This window comes from Eucyclogobius newberryi, unplaced genomic scaffold, assembly GCF_026437365.1.
Source record: "Eucyclogobius newberryi isolate DKJ021-1_F unplaced genomic scaffold, fEucNew1.0.hap1 SCAF_45, whole genome shotgun sequence".
Classification (NCBI taxonomy): Eukaryota; Metazoa; Chordata; class Actinopteri; order Gobiiformes; family Gobiidae; genus Eucyclogobius; species Eucyclogobius newberryi.
The window spans coordinates 572935-588910 of NW_027316112.1; the positions used below are offsets into that span (position 1 = coordinate 572935).

Consider the following 15976-nt stretch of genomic DNA (forward strand, 5'->3'; position numbering starts at 1 on the left):
GCCCCGGAGCTCGTACCGCGGGCCCCGGAGCTCCCTCCCCGGCTCAGACACTCACCCCTCGGTCCTCTTCGCTGAGGAAGTCGGGTCCGTCGTCCAGCCCCTCCTGCTGCGGACACAAACCCGGGGAAAAGCGCGTTATTTGGGGCGCAGCGGGTGGACAAGGGGCCGGGGCCCGGGACACAGTCTCACAAAAACACTCATAATAACGTTAAAAATGAAGTAAAGAGAAAGAGAAAAACAGAACTCACCATCATGGCCGCCAGCGAGCAGAGCGGAAGCGCCGCGGCGTCATCACGCCACGCGACGGAGAAATTGATTTTTAAATTCTGTTTATATATTTAATAACAAACGACTCTAAAGTGACTCTTGTATCACAGCCTTTACGCCTGGGTCTTGTCCGGTGCAGTGACCCCTCCCTGACCCAAAGAGAGCTAACCACTCTGCCACAAGCAGCAAAACAGAAGCCTCATCTCCAGGAGCAGCGGCTCTACTCTGAGCCATCTTTATCAATACAGTTCAGATGAAGTTCAAACGTTTGTCACAAAAGGAGAGATGTCATCTGTAAAAAAAAAAAAACAATGGTGTATCTTCTTTGACAAAACGTGTAACTTCCGGTTTTAGAGAGTGCACTTTTATTTTGAAGAGCTACTTCCTGTTTAGCGTTTTGGCGGAATGAGCTTGACAGAAAAGACGGTTTGTTTTAATTTTGTGTAAAAGTCCATGTCACTCTAGTTTGTGCTAAACAATGAAGAGCATTTCACATTTACAGCCATTAAATCATCAGTAAAGTGTCAGACTTCATCTTTTACTTTCAAAGAACTCAATCGAACTTAATGAAGTGTAGTAGTAGTAGTAGTAGTAGTAGTAGTAGTAGTAGTATTTGCAGTAGTAGTAGTAGTAGTAGTAGTAGTAGTAGTAGTAGTAGTAGTAGTATTTGCAGTAGTAGTAGTAGTAGTAGTAGTAGTAGTAGTAGTAGTAGTATTTGCAGTAGTAGTAGTAGTAGTAGTAGTATTTGCAGTAGTAGTAGTAGTAGTAGTAGTAGTAGTAGTAGTAGTAGTATTTGCAGTAGTAGTAGTAGTAGTAGTAGTAGTAGTAGTATTTGCAGTAGTAGTAGTAGTAGTAGTAGTAGTAGTAGTAGTAGTAGTAGTAGTAGTAGTATTTGCAGTAGTAGTAGTAGTAGTAGTAGTAGTAGTAGTAGTATTTGCAGTAGTAGTAGTATTTGCAGTAGTAGTAGTAGTAGTAGTAGTATTTGCAGTAGTAGTAGTGGTAGTAGTAGTAGTAGTAGTATTTGCAGTAGTAGTAGTAGTAGTAGTAGTAGTAGTAGTAGTAGTAGTAGTATTTGCAGTAGTAGTAGTAGTAGTAGTAGTAGTGGTAGTAGTAGTAGTAGTAGTATTTGCAGTAGTAGTAGTAGTAGTAGTAGTAGTAGTAGTAGTAGTAGTAGTAGTAGTATTTGCAGTAAACAGAGGACAGGAGGCGTCGTCGGTGCCACTCGGGTTTATTTTGTGGCTCGTTCATTTTAAGGCTCTGACCAAGTGACAAGATCCAAGGGACATTCAACCGAGACCTGGACCGGTCAGGCTTCATTCACAAACTTGACCTTTTATAAAACAGAAATGATCCTTGGATGTTTTTGTGGCGTTTGGCTTTACAAAAGGAACAGATTCAAACAGAAAAGTACAAAACCAGGAGTTTGAGCAAAATATTTTCCATAAAAATGTGGAATATGCAGCGGTGGACTCAAGGTACTTTTACTACACAACAAACATGATCCAAATCTAGTTTGACTCTTGAGCTGAAACTTTAGTATTTGGTCTGAAAAGACTTTTGTCCTTAAACTGAAGAGGCTTTGAATCCACTGCTGCTGCATACTCTTAACAAGAACATGTGTACTTCAGGAGGAGTGTGTGTACTTCAGGAGGAGTAGTTGTAGTTCATGTACTTCAGGAGGAGTAGTTTGTGTACTTCAGGAGGAGTAGTTGTAGTTCATGTACTTCAGGAGGAGTAGTAGTGGTAGTTTGTGTACTTCAGGATTAGTAGTAGTGGTAGTTTGTGTACTTCAGGATTAGTAGTAGTGGTAGTTTGTGTACTTCAGGAGTAGTAGTAGTTGTAGTATGTGTACTTCAGGAGTAGTAGTAGTAGTATGTGTACTTCAGGAGTAGTAGTAGTAGTATGTGTACTTCAGGAGTAGTAGTAGTAGTTTGTGTACTTCAGGATTAGTAGTAGTGGTAGTTTGTGTACTTCAGGAGTAGTAGTATGTGTACTTCAGGAGTAGTAGTAGTATGTGTACTTGAGTAGTAGTAGTAGTAGTATGTGTACTTGAGTAGTAGTAGTAGTAGTAGTAGTAGTAGTAGTATGTGTACTTGAGTAGTAGTAGTAGTAGTAGTATGTGTACTTGAGTAGTAGTAGTAGTAGTAGTATGTGTACTTGAGTAGTAGTAGTAGTAGTAGTATGTGTACTTGAGTAGTAGTAGTAGTAGTATGTGTAATTCAGGAGTAGTAGTAGTAGTAGTATGTGTACTTCAGGAGTAGTAGTAGTAGTAGTATGTGTACTTCAGGAGTAGTAGTAGTATGTGTACTTCAGGAGTAGTAGTAGTAGTAGTATGTGTACTTGACTAGTAGTAGTAGTAGTAGTATGTGTACTTGACTAGTAGTAGTAGTAGTAGTAGTAGTATGTGTACTTGACTAGTAGTAGTAGTAGTATGTGTACTTGACTAGTAGTAGTAGTAGTAGTATGTGTACTTGACTAGTAGTAGTAGTAGTAGTATGTGTACTTGACTAGTAGTAGTAGTAGTATGTGTACTTGACTAGTAGTAGTAGTATGTGTACTTGACTAGTAGTAGTAGTAGTAGTATGTGTACTTGACTAGTAGTAGTAGTAGTATGTGTACTTGACTAGTAGTAGTAGTAGTATGTGTACTTGACTAGTAGTAGTAGTAGTATGTGTACTTGAGTAGTAGTAGTATGTGTACTTGAGTAGTAGTAGTATGTGTACTTCAGGAGTAGTAGTATGTGTACTTGACTAGTAGTAGTATGTGTACTTGACTAGTAGTAGTATGTGTACTTGACTAGTAGTAGTAGTAGTATGTGTACTTGACTAGTAGTAGTATGTGTACTTGACTAGTAGTAGTAGTAGTATGTGTACTTGACTAGGAGTAGTATGTGTACTTGACTAGTAGTAGTGTGTACTTGACTAGTAGTAGTAGTGTGTACTTGACTAGTAGTAGTAGTAGTATGTGTACTTGACTAGTAGTAGTATGTGTACTTGACTAGTAGTAGTAGTAGTATGTGTACTTGACTAGTAGTAGTATGTGTACTTGACTAGTAGTAGTGTGTACTTGACTAGTAGTAGTAGTAGTATGTGTACTTGACTAGTAGTAGTATGTGTACTTGACTAGTAGTAGTAGTAGTATGTGTACTTGACTAGTAGTAGTAGTATGTGTACTTGACTAGTAGTAGTAGTAGTATGTGTACTTGAGTAGTAGTAGTATGTGTACTTGAGTAGTAGTAGTATGTGTACTTCAGGAGTAGTAGTATGTGTACTTGACTAGTAGTAGTATGTGTACTTGACTAATAGTAGTATGTGTACTTGACTAGTAGTATGTGTACTTGACTAGTAGTAGTAGTAGTATGTGTACTTGACTAGTAGTAGTGTGTACTTGACTAGTAGTATGTGTACTTGACTAGTAGTAGTATGTGTACTTGACTAGTAGTATGTGTACTTGACTAGTAGTAGTAGTAGTATGTGTACTTGACTAGTAGTAGTATGTGTACTTGACTAGTAGTAGTAGTAGTATGTGTACTTGACTAGTAGTAGTGTGTACTTGACTAGTAGTAGTATGTGTACTTGACTAGTAGTAGTATGTGTACTTGACTAGTAGTAGTAGTAGTATGTGTACTTGACTAGTAGTAGTATGTGTACTTGACTAGTAGTAGTAGTAGTAGTAGTATGTGTACTTGACTAGTAGTAGTGTGTACTTGACTAGTAGTAGTATGTGTACTTGACTAGTAGTAGTATGTGTACTTGACTAGTAGTAGTAGTAGTAGTATGTGTACTTGACTAGTAGTAGTATGTGTACTTGACTAGTAGTAGTAGTAGTATGTGTACTTGACTAGTAGTAGTAGTAGTATGTGTACTTGACTAGTAGTAGTAGTAGTATGTGTACTTGACTAGTAGTAGTAGTAGTATGTGTACTTGAGTAGTAGTAGTATGTGTACTTGAGTAGTAGTAGTATGTGTACTTCAGGAGTAGTAGTATGTGTACTTGACTAGTAGTAGTATGTGTACTTGACTAGTAGTAGTATGTGTACTTGACTAGTATTATGTGTACTAGTAGTAGTAGTAGTATGTGTACTTGACTAGTAGTAGTATGTGTACTTGACTAGTAGTAGTATGTGTACTTGACTAGTAGTAGTGTGTACTTGACTAGTAGTAGTAGTAGTATGTGTACTTGACTAGTAGTAGTATGTGTACTTGACTAGTAGTAGTAGTAGTATGTGTACTTGACTAGTAGTAGTATGTGTACTTGACTAGTAGTAGTAGTAGTATGTGTACTTGACTAGTAGTAGTGTGTACTTGACTAGTAGTAGTAGTAGTATGTGTACTTGACTAGTAGTAGTATGTGTACTTGACTAGTAGTAGTAGTATGTGTACTTGACTAGTAGTAGTATGTGTACTTGACTAGTAGTAGTAGTAGTAGTAGTATGTGTACTTGACTAGTAGTAGTAGTAGTATGTGTACTTGAGTAGTAGTAGTATGTGTACTTTAGTAGTAGTATGTGTACTTGAGTAGTAGTAGTAGTATGTGTACTTCAGGAGTAGTAGTATGTGTACTTGACTAGTAGTAGTATGTGTACTTGACTAGTAGTAGTAGTATGTGTACTTGACTAGTAGTAGTAGTGTGTACTTGACTAGTAGTAGTATGTGTACTTGACTAGTAGTAGTAGTAGTAGTATGTGTACTTGACTAGTAGTAGTATGTGTACTTGACTAGTAGTAGTAGTAGTATGTGTACTTGACTAGTAGTAGTAGTAGTATGTGTACTTGACTAGTAGTAGTGTGTACTTGACTAGTAGTAGTGTGTACTTGACTAGTAGTAGTGTGTACTTGACTAGTAGTAGTAGTAGTATGTGTACTTGACTAGTAGTAGTATGTGTACTTGACTAGTAGTAGTAGTAGTATGTGTACTTGACTAGTAGTATGTGTACTTGACTAGTAGTAGTAGTAGTATGTGTACTTGACTAGTAGTAGTATGTGTACTTGACTAGTAGTAGTAGTATGTGTACTTGACTAGTAGTAGTGTGTACTTTAGTAGTAGTAGTAGTATGTGTACTTGACTAGTAGTAGTATGTGTACTTGACTGGTAGTAGTATGTGTACTTGACTAGTAGTAGTATGTGTACTTGACTAGTAGTAGTGTGTACTTGACTAGTAGTAGTAGTAGTGTGTACTTGACTAGTAGTAGTAGTATGTGTACTTGACTAGTAGTAGTAGTAGTATGTGTACTTCAGGAGTAGTAGTATGTGTACTTCAGGAGTAGTATTATGTGTACTTCAGGAGTAGTAGTATGTGTACTTCAGGAGTAGTAGTATGTGTACTTCAGGAGTAGTAGTATGTGTACTTCAGGAGTAGTAGTATGTGTACTTCAGGAGTAGTAGTAGTAGTTTGTAGTGTGAAAAGCCACGCGATGTACAATAAATAAACTTCACTTTTGAGACGTTTTTGGCAAAAACAACTGACACTTTTGTCGTTTTAATTCTTCATTTTGGGGCAGATTGTTTGTCCTTCATTTGAACAAAAACACAGGATTTTATCACGAACGAGGCGCTTCCACTGAACACCACTGAGCGGCGCTCTAACCGCACCGCCCAAGTGACAGGGTCCAAATTAAACTGACTTTTAGAGGTTTTATTCCTGCAGACGGCGGTACAAGTACACACAGTGCAAGTACACACAGTGCAAGTACACACAGTACAAGTACACACAGTACAAGTACACACAGTACAAGTACACACAGTCGCTCGCTCGGCGCCGCTCAGTGGAAAGCCTCAGTTTTTGTAAACGTGTTTGAACCGATCCTTCGTTTGCAGCTTCTCCTTCAGACAGCGGTGGGCGGGGCATGGGGGCAGGATGGCACGTGATTGGCTGCGGTGGGCGCCCTTCACAGAGCCTTTCCCTCCAGAGACACGACCACAGGACCGCCCAGTTTCTCTGCCAGGTTCGAGCGATCCTGGATGTCATCGAGACCGTTCACCTGCCACTCGTGTTTGATACCTGCACCAGACAAGACTGGGTTAAACCGGGTCTGAACCCGGGTCTGAACGCGGGTTAAACGGGGTCTGAACGCGGGTTAGAACGGGGTCTGAACGCGGGTCTGAACGGGGTCTGAACGCGGGTCTGAACCCGGGTTAAACGGGGTCTGAACCCGGGTCTGAACGCGGGTCTAAACGGGGTCTGAACCCGGGTTAAACGGGGTCTGAACCCGGGTCTGAACCGGGGTCTGAACGCGGGTCTGAACGCGGGTTAAACGGGGTCTGAACCGGGGTCTGAACGCGGGTCCGAACGGGGTCTGAACGCGGGTTAAACGGGGTCTGAACGCGGGTTAAACGGGGGTCTGAAACCGGGTCTGAACGCGGGTTAAACGGGGTCTGAACGCGGGTTAAACGGGGTCTGAACGCGGGTCTGAACGCGGGTTAAACGCGGTCTGAACGCGGGTTAAACGCGGTCTGAACGCGGGTTAAACGGGGTCTGAACGCGGGTCTGAACGCGGGTCTGAACGCGGGTTGAACGCGGGTCTGAACGCGGGTTAAACGGGGTCTGAACGCGGGTCTGAACGCGGGTTAAACGGGGTCTGAACGCGGGTCTGAACCCGGGTTAAACGGGGTCTGAACCCGGGTCTGAACGCGGGTCTGAACCCGGGTCTGAACGCGGGTCTGAACGCGGGTCTGAACGCGGGTCTAAACGCGGGTCTAAACGCGGGTCTAAACGCGGGTCTAAACGCGGGTCTGAACCCGGGTTAAACGGGGTCTGAACCCGGGTTAAACGGGGTCTGAACCCGGGTTAAACGGGGTCTGAACCCGGGTTAAACGGGGTCTGAACCCGGGTTAAACGGGGTCTGAACGCGGGTTAAACGGGGTCTGAATGCGGGTCTGAACCCGGGTTAAACGGGGTCTGAACCCGGGTTAAACGGGGTCTGAACCCGGGTTAAACGGGGTCTGAACCCGGGTTAAACGGGGTCTGAACGCGGGTCTGAACCCGGGTCTGAACGCGGGTCTGAACGCGGGTTAAACGGGGTCTGAACGCGGGTTAAACGGGGGTCTAAACCCGGGTCTGAACGCGGGTTAAACGGGGTCTGAACGCGGGTTAAACGGGGTCTGAACGCGGGTTAAACGCGGGTCTGAACGCGGGTTAAACGGGGTCTGAACGCGGGTCTGAACGGGGTCTGAACGCGGGTCTGAACCCGGGTTAAACGGGGTCTGAAACGGGGTCTGAACGCGGGTCTGAACGGGGTCTGAACGCGGGTCTGAACCGGGGTCTGAACGCGGGTCTGAACCCGGGTTAAACGGGGTCTGAACCCGGGTTAAACGGGGTCTGAACGCGGGTCAAACGGGGTCTGAACGCGGGTCTGAACGCGGGTCTAAACGCGGGTCTGAACGCGGGTCTGAACGCGGGTCTGAACGCGGGTCTGAACGCGGGTCTGAACGCGGGTCTGAACGCGGGTCTGAACGCGGGTCTGAACGCGGGTCTAAACGCGGGTCTAAACGCGGGTCTAAACGCGGGTCTGAACCCGGGTTAAACGGGGTCTGAACCCGGGTTAAACGGGGTCTGAACCCGGGTTAAACGGGGTCTGAACCCGGGTTAAACGGGGTCTGAACGCGGGTTAAACGGGGTCTGAATGCGGGTCTGAACCCGGGTTAAACGGGGTCTGAACCCGGGTTAAACGGGGTCTGAACCCGGGTTAAACGGGGTCTGAACCCGGGTTAAACGGGGTCTGAACCCGGGTTAAACGGGGTCTGAACGCGGGTTAAACGGGGTCTGAATGCGGGTCTGAACCCGGGTTAAACGGGGTCTGAACCCGGGTTAAACGGGGTCTGAACCCGGGTTAAACGGGGTCTGAACCCGGGTTAAACGGGGTCTGAACGCGGGTCTGAACCCGGGTCTGAACGCGGGTCTGAACGCGGGTTAAACGGGGTCTGAACGCGGGTTAAACGGGGGTCTAAACCCGGGTCTGAACGCGGGTTAAACGGGGTCTGAACGCGGGTTAAACGGGGTCTGAACGCGGGTTAAACGCGGGTCTGAACGCGGGTTAAACGGGGTCTGAACGCGGGTCTGAACGGGGTCTGAACGCGGGTCTGAACCCGGGTTAAACGGGGTCTGAAACGGGGTCTGAACGCGGGTCTGAACGGGGTCTGAACGCGGGTCTGAACCGGGGTCTGAACGCGGGTCTGAACCCGGGTTAAACGGGGTCTGAACCCGGGTTAAACGGGGTCTGAACGCGGGTCAAACGGGGTCTGAACGCGGGTCTGAACGCGGGTCTAAACGCGGGTCTGAACGCGGGTCTGAACGCGGGTCTGAACGCGGGTCTGAACGCGGGTCTGAACGCGGGTCTGAACGCGGGTCTGAACGCGGGTCTGAACGCGGGTCTGAACGCGGGTCTAAACGCGGGTCTAAACGCGGGTCTAAACGCGGGTCTGAACCCGGGTTAAACGGGGTCTGAACCCGGGTTAAACGGGGTCTGAACCCGGGTTAAACGGGGTCTGAACCCGGGTTAAACGGGGTCTGAACCCGGGTTAAACGGGGTCTGAACGCGGGTTAAACGGGGTCTGAATGCGGGTCTGAACCCGGGTTAAACGGGGTCTGAACCCGGGTTAAACGGGGTCTGAACCCGGGTTAAACGGGGTCTGAACCCGGGTTAAACGGGGTCTGAACCCGGGTTAAACGGGGTCTGAACCCGGGTTAAACGGGGTCTGAACGCGGGTTAAACGGGGTCTGAACGCGGGTTAAACGGGGTCTGAATGCGGGTTAAACGGGGTCTGAACCCGGGTCTGAACGCGGGTCTGAACGCGGGTTAAACGGAGTCTGAACCCGGGTCTGAACGCGGGTTAAACGGGGTCTGAACGCGGGTTAAACGGGGTCTGAATGCGGGTTAAACGGGGTCTGAACCCGGGTCTGAACGCGGGTTAAACGGGGTCTGAACCCGGGTCTGAACGCGGGTTAAACGGGGTCTGAACCCGGGTCTGAACGCGGGTTAAACGGGGTCTGAACGCGGGTTAAACGCGGTCTGAACCCGGGTCTGAACGCGGGTTAAACGGGGTCTGAACGCGGGTCTGAACCGGGCCTAATGTTTGTTAGCATAATAAGGAGGTGTTAGCATTACGGCTAAACTGGCTCAGATGGTGGTGAATGGTCTGGAACATTCAGCTGTGATGTAGTTGTACAAAGACAGGGTCAGACATACGACAATCTGCAGAAAGACTGATGGAGCCAAAACATGAGTTCGTTATAGAGAGTTCACATGTGAACAAGGCCATTAGGTCAGACAGTGCACCGGTCAGAGGTCACAGAGGTCACACGGAGGTCACAGGTGCTTTTACCTGTAAACTTCTTTTTGATGGCGTCTTTGGAGCTGGCGTAGATCATCTTACTCTTCAGAGGAGCGTTCTCAGGAGCCCTGGACACAGAAGGAGACGCAGATCAGGTCCAGGCTCCTGTCTGTGGTTTGGACCGTTTTTAGTCCTTTTGAGGCTCTGCAGCGAAATAGACGCTAGTCCCTCAAATCTTCGACGGGACCGGGGTTTGAATAAGGAGGGGCCCCTCGTGCCCCTTTATCGAAATTCCGCCAAAAAAATTTGGTTTTGACAGACATGCCACTTCGCAGTATTCTCGCTTCTCATTGGCCGAGCAGTGTGTCCGTGATCTAATGCCGATGAACCAAAAACACAAAGTGACTGATGAACAGAAAAGAAAAAAAGAAAATGGATAAGAAGAATGATAGGGACAGACAGTATATGGAGCTGTGAGACAGACAGTATATGGAGCGGTGAGACAGACAGTATATGGAGTGGGACAGACAGTATATGGAGTGGTGAGACAGACAGTATATGGAGCTGTGAGACAGACAGTATATGGAGCGGTGAGACAGACAGTATATGGAGCTGTGAGACAGACAGTATATGGAGTGGTGAGACAGACAGTATATGGAGCTGTGAGACAGACAGTATATGGAGTGGTGAGACAGACAGTATATGGAGTGGTGAGACAGACAGTATATGGAGTGGTGAGACAGACAGTATATGGAGCTGTGAGACAGACAGTATATGGAGTGGTGAGACAGACAGTATATGGAGCTGTGAGACAGACAGTATATGGAGTGGTGAGACAGACAGTATATGGAGCTGTGAGACAGACAGTATATGGAGTGGTGAGACAGACAGTATATGGAGCTGTGAGACAGACAGTATATGGAGCGGTGGGACAGACAGTATATGGAGCGGTGAGACAGACAGTATATGGAGCGGTGAGACAGACAGTATATGGAGTGGTGAGACAGACAGTATATGGAGCTGTGAGACAGACAGTATATGGAGTGGTGAGACAGACAGTATATGGAGTGGTGAGACAGACAGTATATGGAGCTGTGAGACAGACAGTATATGGAGTGGTGAGACAGACAGTATATGGAGTGGTGAGACAGACAGTATATGGAGCTGTGAGACAGACAGTATATGGAGCGGTGAGACAGACAGTATATGGAGCGGTGAGACAGACAGTATATGGAGCGGTGAGACAGACAGTATATGGAGCGGTGAGACAGACAGTATATGGAGCGGTGAGACAGACAGTATATGGAGTGGGACAGACAGTATATGGAGCGGTGAGAAAGACAGTATATGGAGTGGGACAGACAGTATATGGAGCGGTGAGACAGACAGTATATGGAGCGGTGAGACAGACAGTATATGGAGTGGTGAGACAGACAGTATATGGAGTGGTGAGACAGACAGTATATGGAGTGGTGAGACAGACAGTATATGGAGCGGTGAGACAGACAGTATATGGAGTGGTGAGACAGACAGTATATGGAGTGGTGAGACAGACAGTATATGGAGTGGTGAGACAGACAGTATATGGAGTGGTGGGACAGACAGTATATGGAGCGGTGAGACAGACAGTATATGGAGCGGTGAGACAGACAGTATATGGAGCGGTGAGACAGACAGTATATGGAGTGGTGAGACAGACAGTATATGGAGTGGTGAGACAGACAGTATATGGAGTGGTGAGACAGACAGTATATGGAGTGGTGAGACAGACAGTATATGGAGTGGTGAGACAGACAGTATATGGAGTGGTGAGACAGACAGTATATGGAGTGGTGAGACAGACAGTATATGGAGCGGTGGGACAGACAGTATATGGAGTGGTGGGACAGACAGTATATGGAGCGGTGAGACAGACAGTATATGGAGCGGTGAGACAGACAGTATATGGAGCGGTGAGACAGACAGTATATGGAGCGGTGAGACAGACAGTATATGGAGTGGTGAGACAGACAGTATATGGAGTGGTGAGACAGACAGTATATGGAGCGGTGAGACAGACAGTATATGGAGCGGTGAGACAGACAGTATATGGAGCGGTGAGACAGACAGTATATGGAGTGGTGAGACAGACAGTATATGGAGCGGTGAGACAGACAGTATATGGAGTGGTGAGACAGACAGTATATGGAGTGGTGAGACAGGTGGTGGTATTGAACATCACTGACACTTGATTTGTTCCTGAAGAAGATGATGATTGAGAATATGATGTAATATATATATATTTATGATCAAACATAAAATCTCCTGGTGTCAACAGTATTTCTTCTGTGACAAACATGATGATATTAAATGAAACACTTTTAAAGATCATGATCTCTGGTTCATATCAAATAAAAGATAAAAGTACTTTAAATACTTTTACATGCTAATAACCAGGTTTAAAACACATTCAACTTGTTCTTATGACGCCGCGCGCTTGTGGGCCCCTTGATATTGCTGGGGGGCCCCTAACTTTGTAAATCTATTTCTCAGCCTGGCTCCGTCTATGATTTGGACTGTGTTTAGTCCTTTTGAGGCTCGGTCTGTGGTCTGGACTCACCAGAAGACAAAGACGAGGTCCTCCTTCTTGCTCTCACGCGTCTCGTACGTGGCGTCGTACAGACAGTAGCGACAGTCCATGGGCGGCAGCATCTTGACGAAACAGGCGTACGGATCGTCCACCGTTTCGCCGATGTCGCCCACGAGGATCTGCTTCCCCTCCTCCACGATGATCTTCTTCCTGTCGTCCGAGAGGCAGAACAGCACCGCCTTCTTACGCTTCTTCACCTCCTCCGGCGTCGACGACTTACGAACCTTCATCTCGTTAAATACTTTGATCACCTCGTCGTTCACGGTAACGCCTGAAGCCTGAGGAAGGAAACACGTATGAGGCTGAAGCCCGAGGAAGGAAACACGTATGAGGCTGAAGCCCGAGGAAGGAAACACGTATGAGGCTGAAGCCCGAGGAAGGAAACACGTATGAGGCTGAAGCCCGAGGAAGGAAACACGTATGAGGCTGAAGCCCGAGTAAGGAAACACGTATGAGGCTGAAGCCCGAGGAAGGAAACACGTATGAGGCTGAAGCCCGAGGAAGGAAACACGTATGAGGCTGAAGCCCGAGGAAGGAAACACGTATGAGGCTGAAGCCCGAGGAAGGAAACACGTATGAGGCTGAAGCCCGAGGAAGGAAACACGTATGAGGCTGAAGCCCGAGGAAGGAAACACGTATGAGGCTGAAGCCCGAGGAAGGAAACACGTATGAGGCTGAAGCCCGAGGAAGGAAACACGTATGAGACTGAAGCCCGAGGAAGGAAACACGTATGAGGCTGAAGCCCGAGGAAGGAAACACGTATGAGGCTGAAGCCCGAGGAAGGAAACACGTATGAGGCTGAAGCCCGAGGAAGGAAACACGTATGAGGCTGAAGCCCGAGGAAGGAAACACGTATGAGGCTGAAGCCCGAGGAAGGAAACACGTATGAGGCTGAAGCCCGAGGAAGGAAACACGTATGAGGCTGAAGCCCGAGGAAGGAAACACGTATGAGGCTGAAGCCCGAGGAAGGAAACACGTATGAGGCTGAAGCCCGAGGAAGGAAACACGTATGAGGCTGAAGCCCGAGGAAGGAAACACGTATGAGGCTGAAGCCCGAGGAAGGAAACACGTATGAGGCTGAAGCCCGAGGAAGGAAACACGTATGAGACTGAAGCCCGAGGAAGGAAACACGTATGAGGCTGAAGCCCGAGGAAGGAAACACGTATGAGGCTGAAGCCCGAGGAAGGAAACACGTATGAGGCTGAAGCCCGAGGAAGGAAACACGTATGAGGCTGAAGCCCGAGGAAGGAAACACGTATGAGACTGAAGCCCGACGAAGGAAACACGTATGAGGCTGAAGCCCGAGGAAGGAAACACGTATGAGGCTGAAGCCCGAGGAAGGAAACACGTATGAGGCTGAAGCCCGAGGAAGGAAACACGTATGAGGCTGAAGCCCGAGGAAGGAAACACGTATGAGGCTGAAGCCCGAGGAAGGAAACACGTATGAGGCTGAAGCCCGAGGAAGGAAACACGTATGAGGCTGAAGCCCGAGGAAGGAAACACGTATGAGACTGAAGCCCGAGGAAGGAAACACGTATGAGACTGAAGCCCGAGGAAGGAAACACGTATGAGACTGAAGCCCGAGGAAGGAAACACGTATGAGGCTGAAGCCCGAGGAAGGAAACACGTATGAGGCTGAAGCCCGAGGAAGGAAACACGTGTGACCAGGACCAGAACGTGTTAAAGACCCAAACAGAGGTCCCACAGTTCCAGTGGATCTAGTTCCAGCTCGAGGTTCTGCAGAATGAAGTCATGTGATCACCACCACGTCCAGTCAAACACAGAGGTCAAAGCAGGGACTTGTGTGAGGTTCTTCAGTCGCACCTGAGCAACACAGGAAGGGCATCTGACACTGTGGAACACCCGCCTCTTTAATGCTCTGAACCAGGAAACCTCTCGTGCCGTGCCAGACCAGACCAGACCCCCGAGAATGTGACAGAGTCTTTAATGTTTCCCACAGATTCTCTGTAAACGAGTTCAGGACTTTAAGCTTTATCTGCCCCGGGCCCCCTGGAGCCCCCGGGCCCCCTGGAGCCTGCCCTGGAGCCCCCGGGCCCCCTGGAGCCTGCCCTGGAGCCCCCGGGCCCCCTGGAGCCTGCCCTGGAGCCCCCGGGCCCCCTGGAGCCTGCCCTGGAGCCCCCGGGCAGGCGCCCCGGGGGGACAGTGCTGGTGTTTGTTTCACGTCAGAGCCTTGGGGCCCAGGGGCCCTTCAGCTCAAGACGCAGCGGTTGAACCCTGACACCTTTGCCCGGGAGGGGCAGCTGTGGCCCGGGTGAGAGCGGCTCGTGTCCGGCCTCTGGACCTCCAGCTCCGGCCGTAAGATGGCCGCCGCGGGCCCGGGCCTGGGGTGAGTCCGGTCCAGAGGCCGGACACAGGCGGACGAGGCTCGCGCTGGTCAGACAGAACTGGACTTTCACCGCTTCAGGAGTTTAAACTTTAAGTCACGAAAAGAAAGCTCAAAATCACAAGTTTGAGGCGCGTGCGCTCGCGTCAATCAGAGCGTGATGCTAACGGCTAACGGCTAACGGCTAACGGCTAACGGCTAACGGCTCCGTTATTCACACAAATCACAGAAACACACTTGAGCCATGAACCCCGCTCCCTGGCCCCGGTGTGACCCGCTCCCTGGCCCCGGTGTGACCCGCTCCCTGGCCCCGGTGTGACCCGCTCCCTGGCCCCGGTGTGACCCGCTCCCTGGCCCCGGTGTGACCCGCTCCCTGGCCCCGGTGTGACCCGCTCCCTGGCCCCGGTGTGACCCGCTCCCTGGCCCCGGTGTGACAGTGTCGTGAGCCCGGTCCCGGGGCAAAGCGGCGGAGCTTTTATACTTCATGGCGGCTCTGCATTCCAAACATTTCCGCCGCGGCGCCGGGATCAGGCCGAAAACAGCGTTTGTCACTGACTTTTCCCGAGTAAAAGAAGAACAACTTTCAAATCCAACGACTTAAACGTGTTCGAGGACAAATCGAGCCGTTCCGAGCCGGACTGAGCGTGAGTTAGCCGCGGTTAGCCGTTAGCTCGGTCCAGGCAGTGACAGAATAACGGTCCCGGGATCAGAGCGGCTTCAGCGGGGTGTCACCGGGGCTAAGGCCAATGTGGAAGGCTCCAAACACGGACACATTCAGCCGAAGAGCGCGGGGCGTCGGGACCGGGCGCACTCACCATGTTTCCCTCGGGTCTTGGCCGTAAATCGGGGCTGATTCTCGGTGAAAGAAGCTGAGCAGCAGCGGAGGAGCAAGACCGAGACCGACACCGGAGACAGGGGGCGGGGCCTAAGGGCGAGGGGCGGGAGCAGCGCTGAGTGACAGCTGCGGGACTCAATCAGGGTTTACCAGGACTAAAGAGGGACTAAAGAGGGCCTAAAGAGGGACTAAAGAGGGACTAAAGAGGGCCTAAAGAGGGACTAAAGAGGGCCTAAAGAGGGACTAAAGAGGGCCTAAAGAGGGACTAAAGAGGGACTAAAGAAGGACTAAAGAGGGCCTAAAGAGGGTCTAAAGAGGGCCTAAAGAAGGACTAAAGAAGGACTAAAGAGGGAGTAAAGAGGGACTAAAGAGGGACTAAAGAAGGACTAAAGAGGGCCTAAAGAGGGTCTAAAGAGGGCCTAAAGAAGGACTAAAGAAGGACTAAAGAGGGCCTAAAGAGGGTCTAAAGAGGGCCTAAAGAAGGACTAAAGAAGGACTAAAGAGGGCCTAAAGAGGGACTAAAGTGGGCCTAAAGAGGGTCTAAAGAGGGAGTAAAGTGGGCCTAAAGAGGGCCTAAAGAGGGTCTAAAGAGGGCCTAAAGAAGGACTAAAGAAGGACTAAAGAGGGAGTAAAG

The 15976-nt window shown here is 48.7% G+C and overlaps 2 protein-coding genes and 1 long non-coding RNA gene across 3 annotated transcripts in view; 1 reads left to right on the top strand and 2 right to left on the bottom strand.

The window, feature by feature from the left end:
- Window positions 1-312, bottom strand: part of LOC140380214 (sorting nexin-6) — a 31836-nt gene extending 31524 nt beyond the window's left edge. The window contains exons 1-2 of the mRNA XM_072464378.1: window positions 249-312; window positions 56-106 (exon numbers count right to left, since the gene is read on the bottom strand). Of these exons, the coding sequence (XP_072320479.1) occupies window positions 56-106; window positions 249-254 (57 nt within the window). The 5' untranslated portion in view covers window positions 255-312. The remainder of the gene's footprint in view (window positions 1-55; window positions 107-248) is intronic.
- A 1878-nt stretch (window positions 313-2190) lies between these two features.
- LOC140380212 (uncharacterized) lies at window positions 2191-5774 on the top strand. The gene is made up of 2 exons (XR_011931026.1): window positions 2191-2281; window positions 5653-5774. It is a non-coding gene; the product is annotated as an uncharacterized lncRNA (long non-coding RNA).
- Window positions 5775-6073: 299 nt separating this feature from the next.
- Window positions 6074-15460, bottom strand: LOC140380211 (cofilin-2). The gene is made up of 4 exons (XM_072464375.1): window positions 15323-15460; window positions 12134-12441; window positions 9586-9662; window positions 6074-6265 (listed from the first exon to the last, which is right to left on the bottom strand). The coding sequence occupies exons 1-4, from the start codon at window positions 15323-15325 to the stop codon at window positions 6153-6155; spliced, it is 501 nt and encodes a 166-aa protein (XP_072320476.1). The 5' UTR covers window positions 15326-15460; the 3' UTR covers window positions 6074-6152.
- Window positions 15461-15976: the final 516 nt, after the last annotated feature.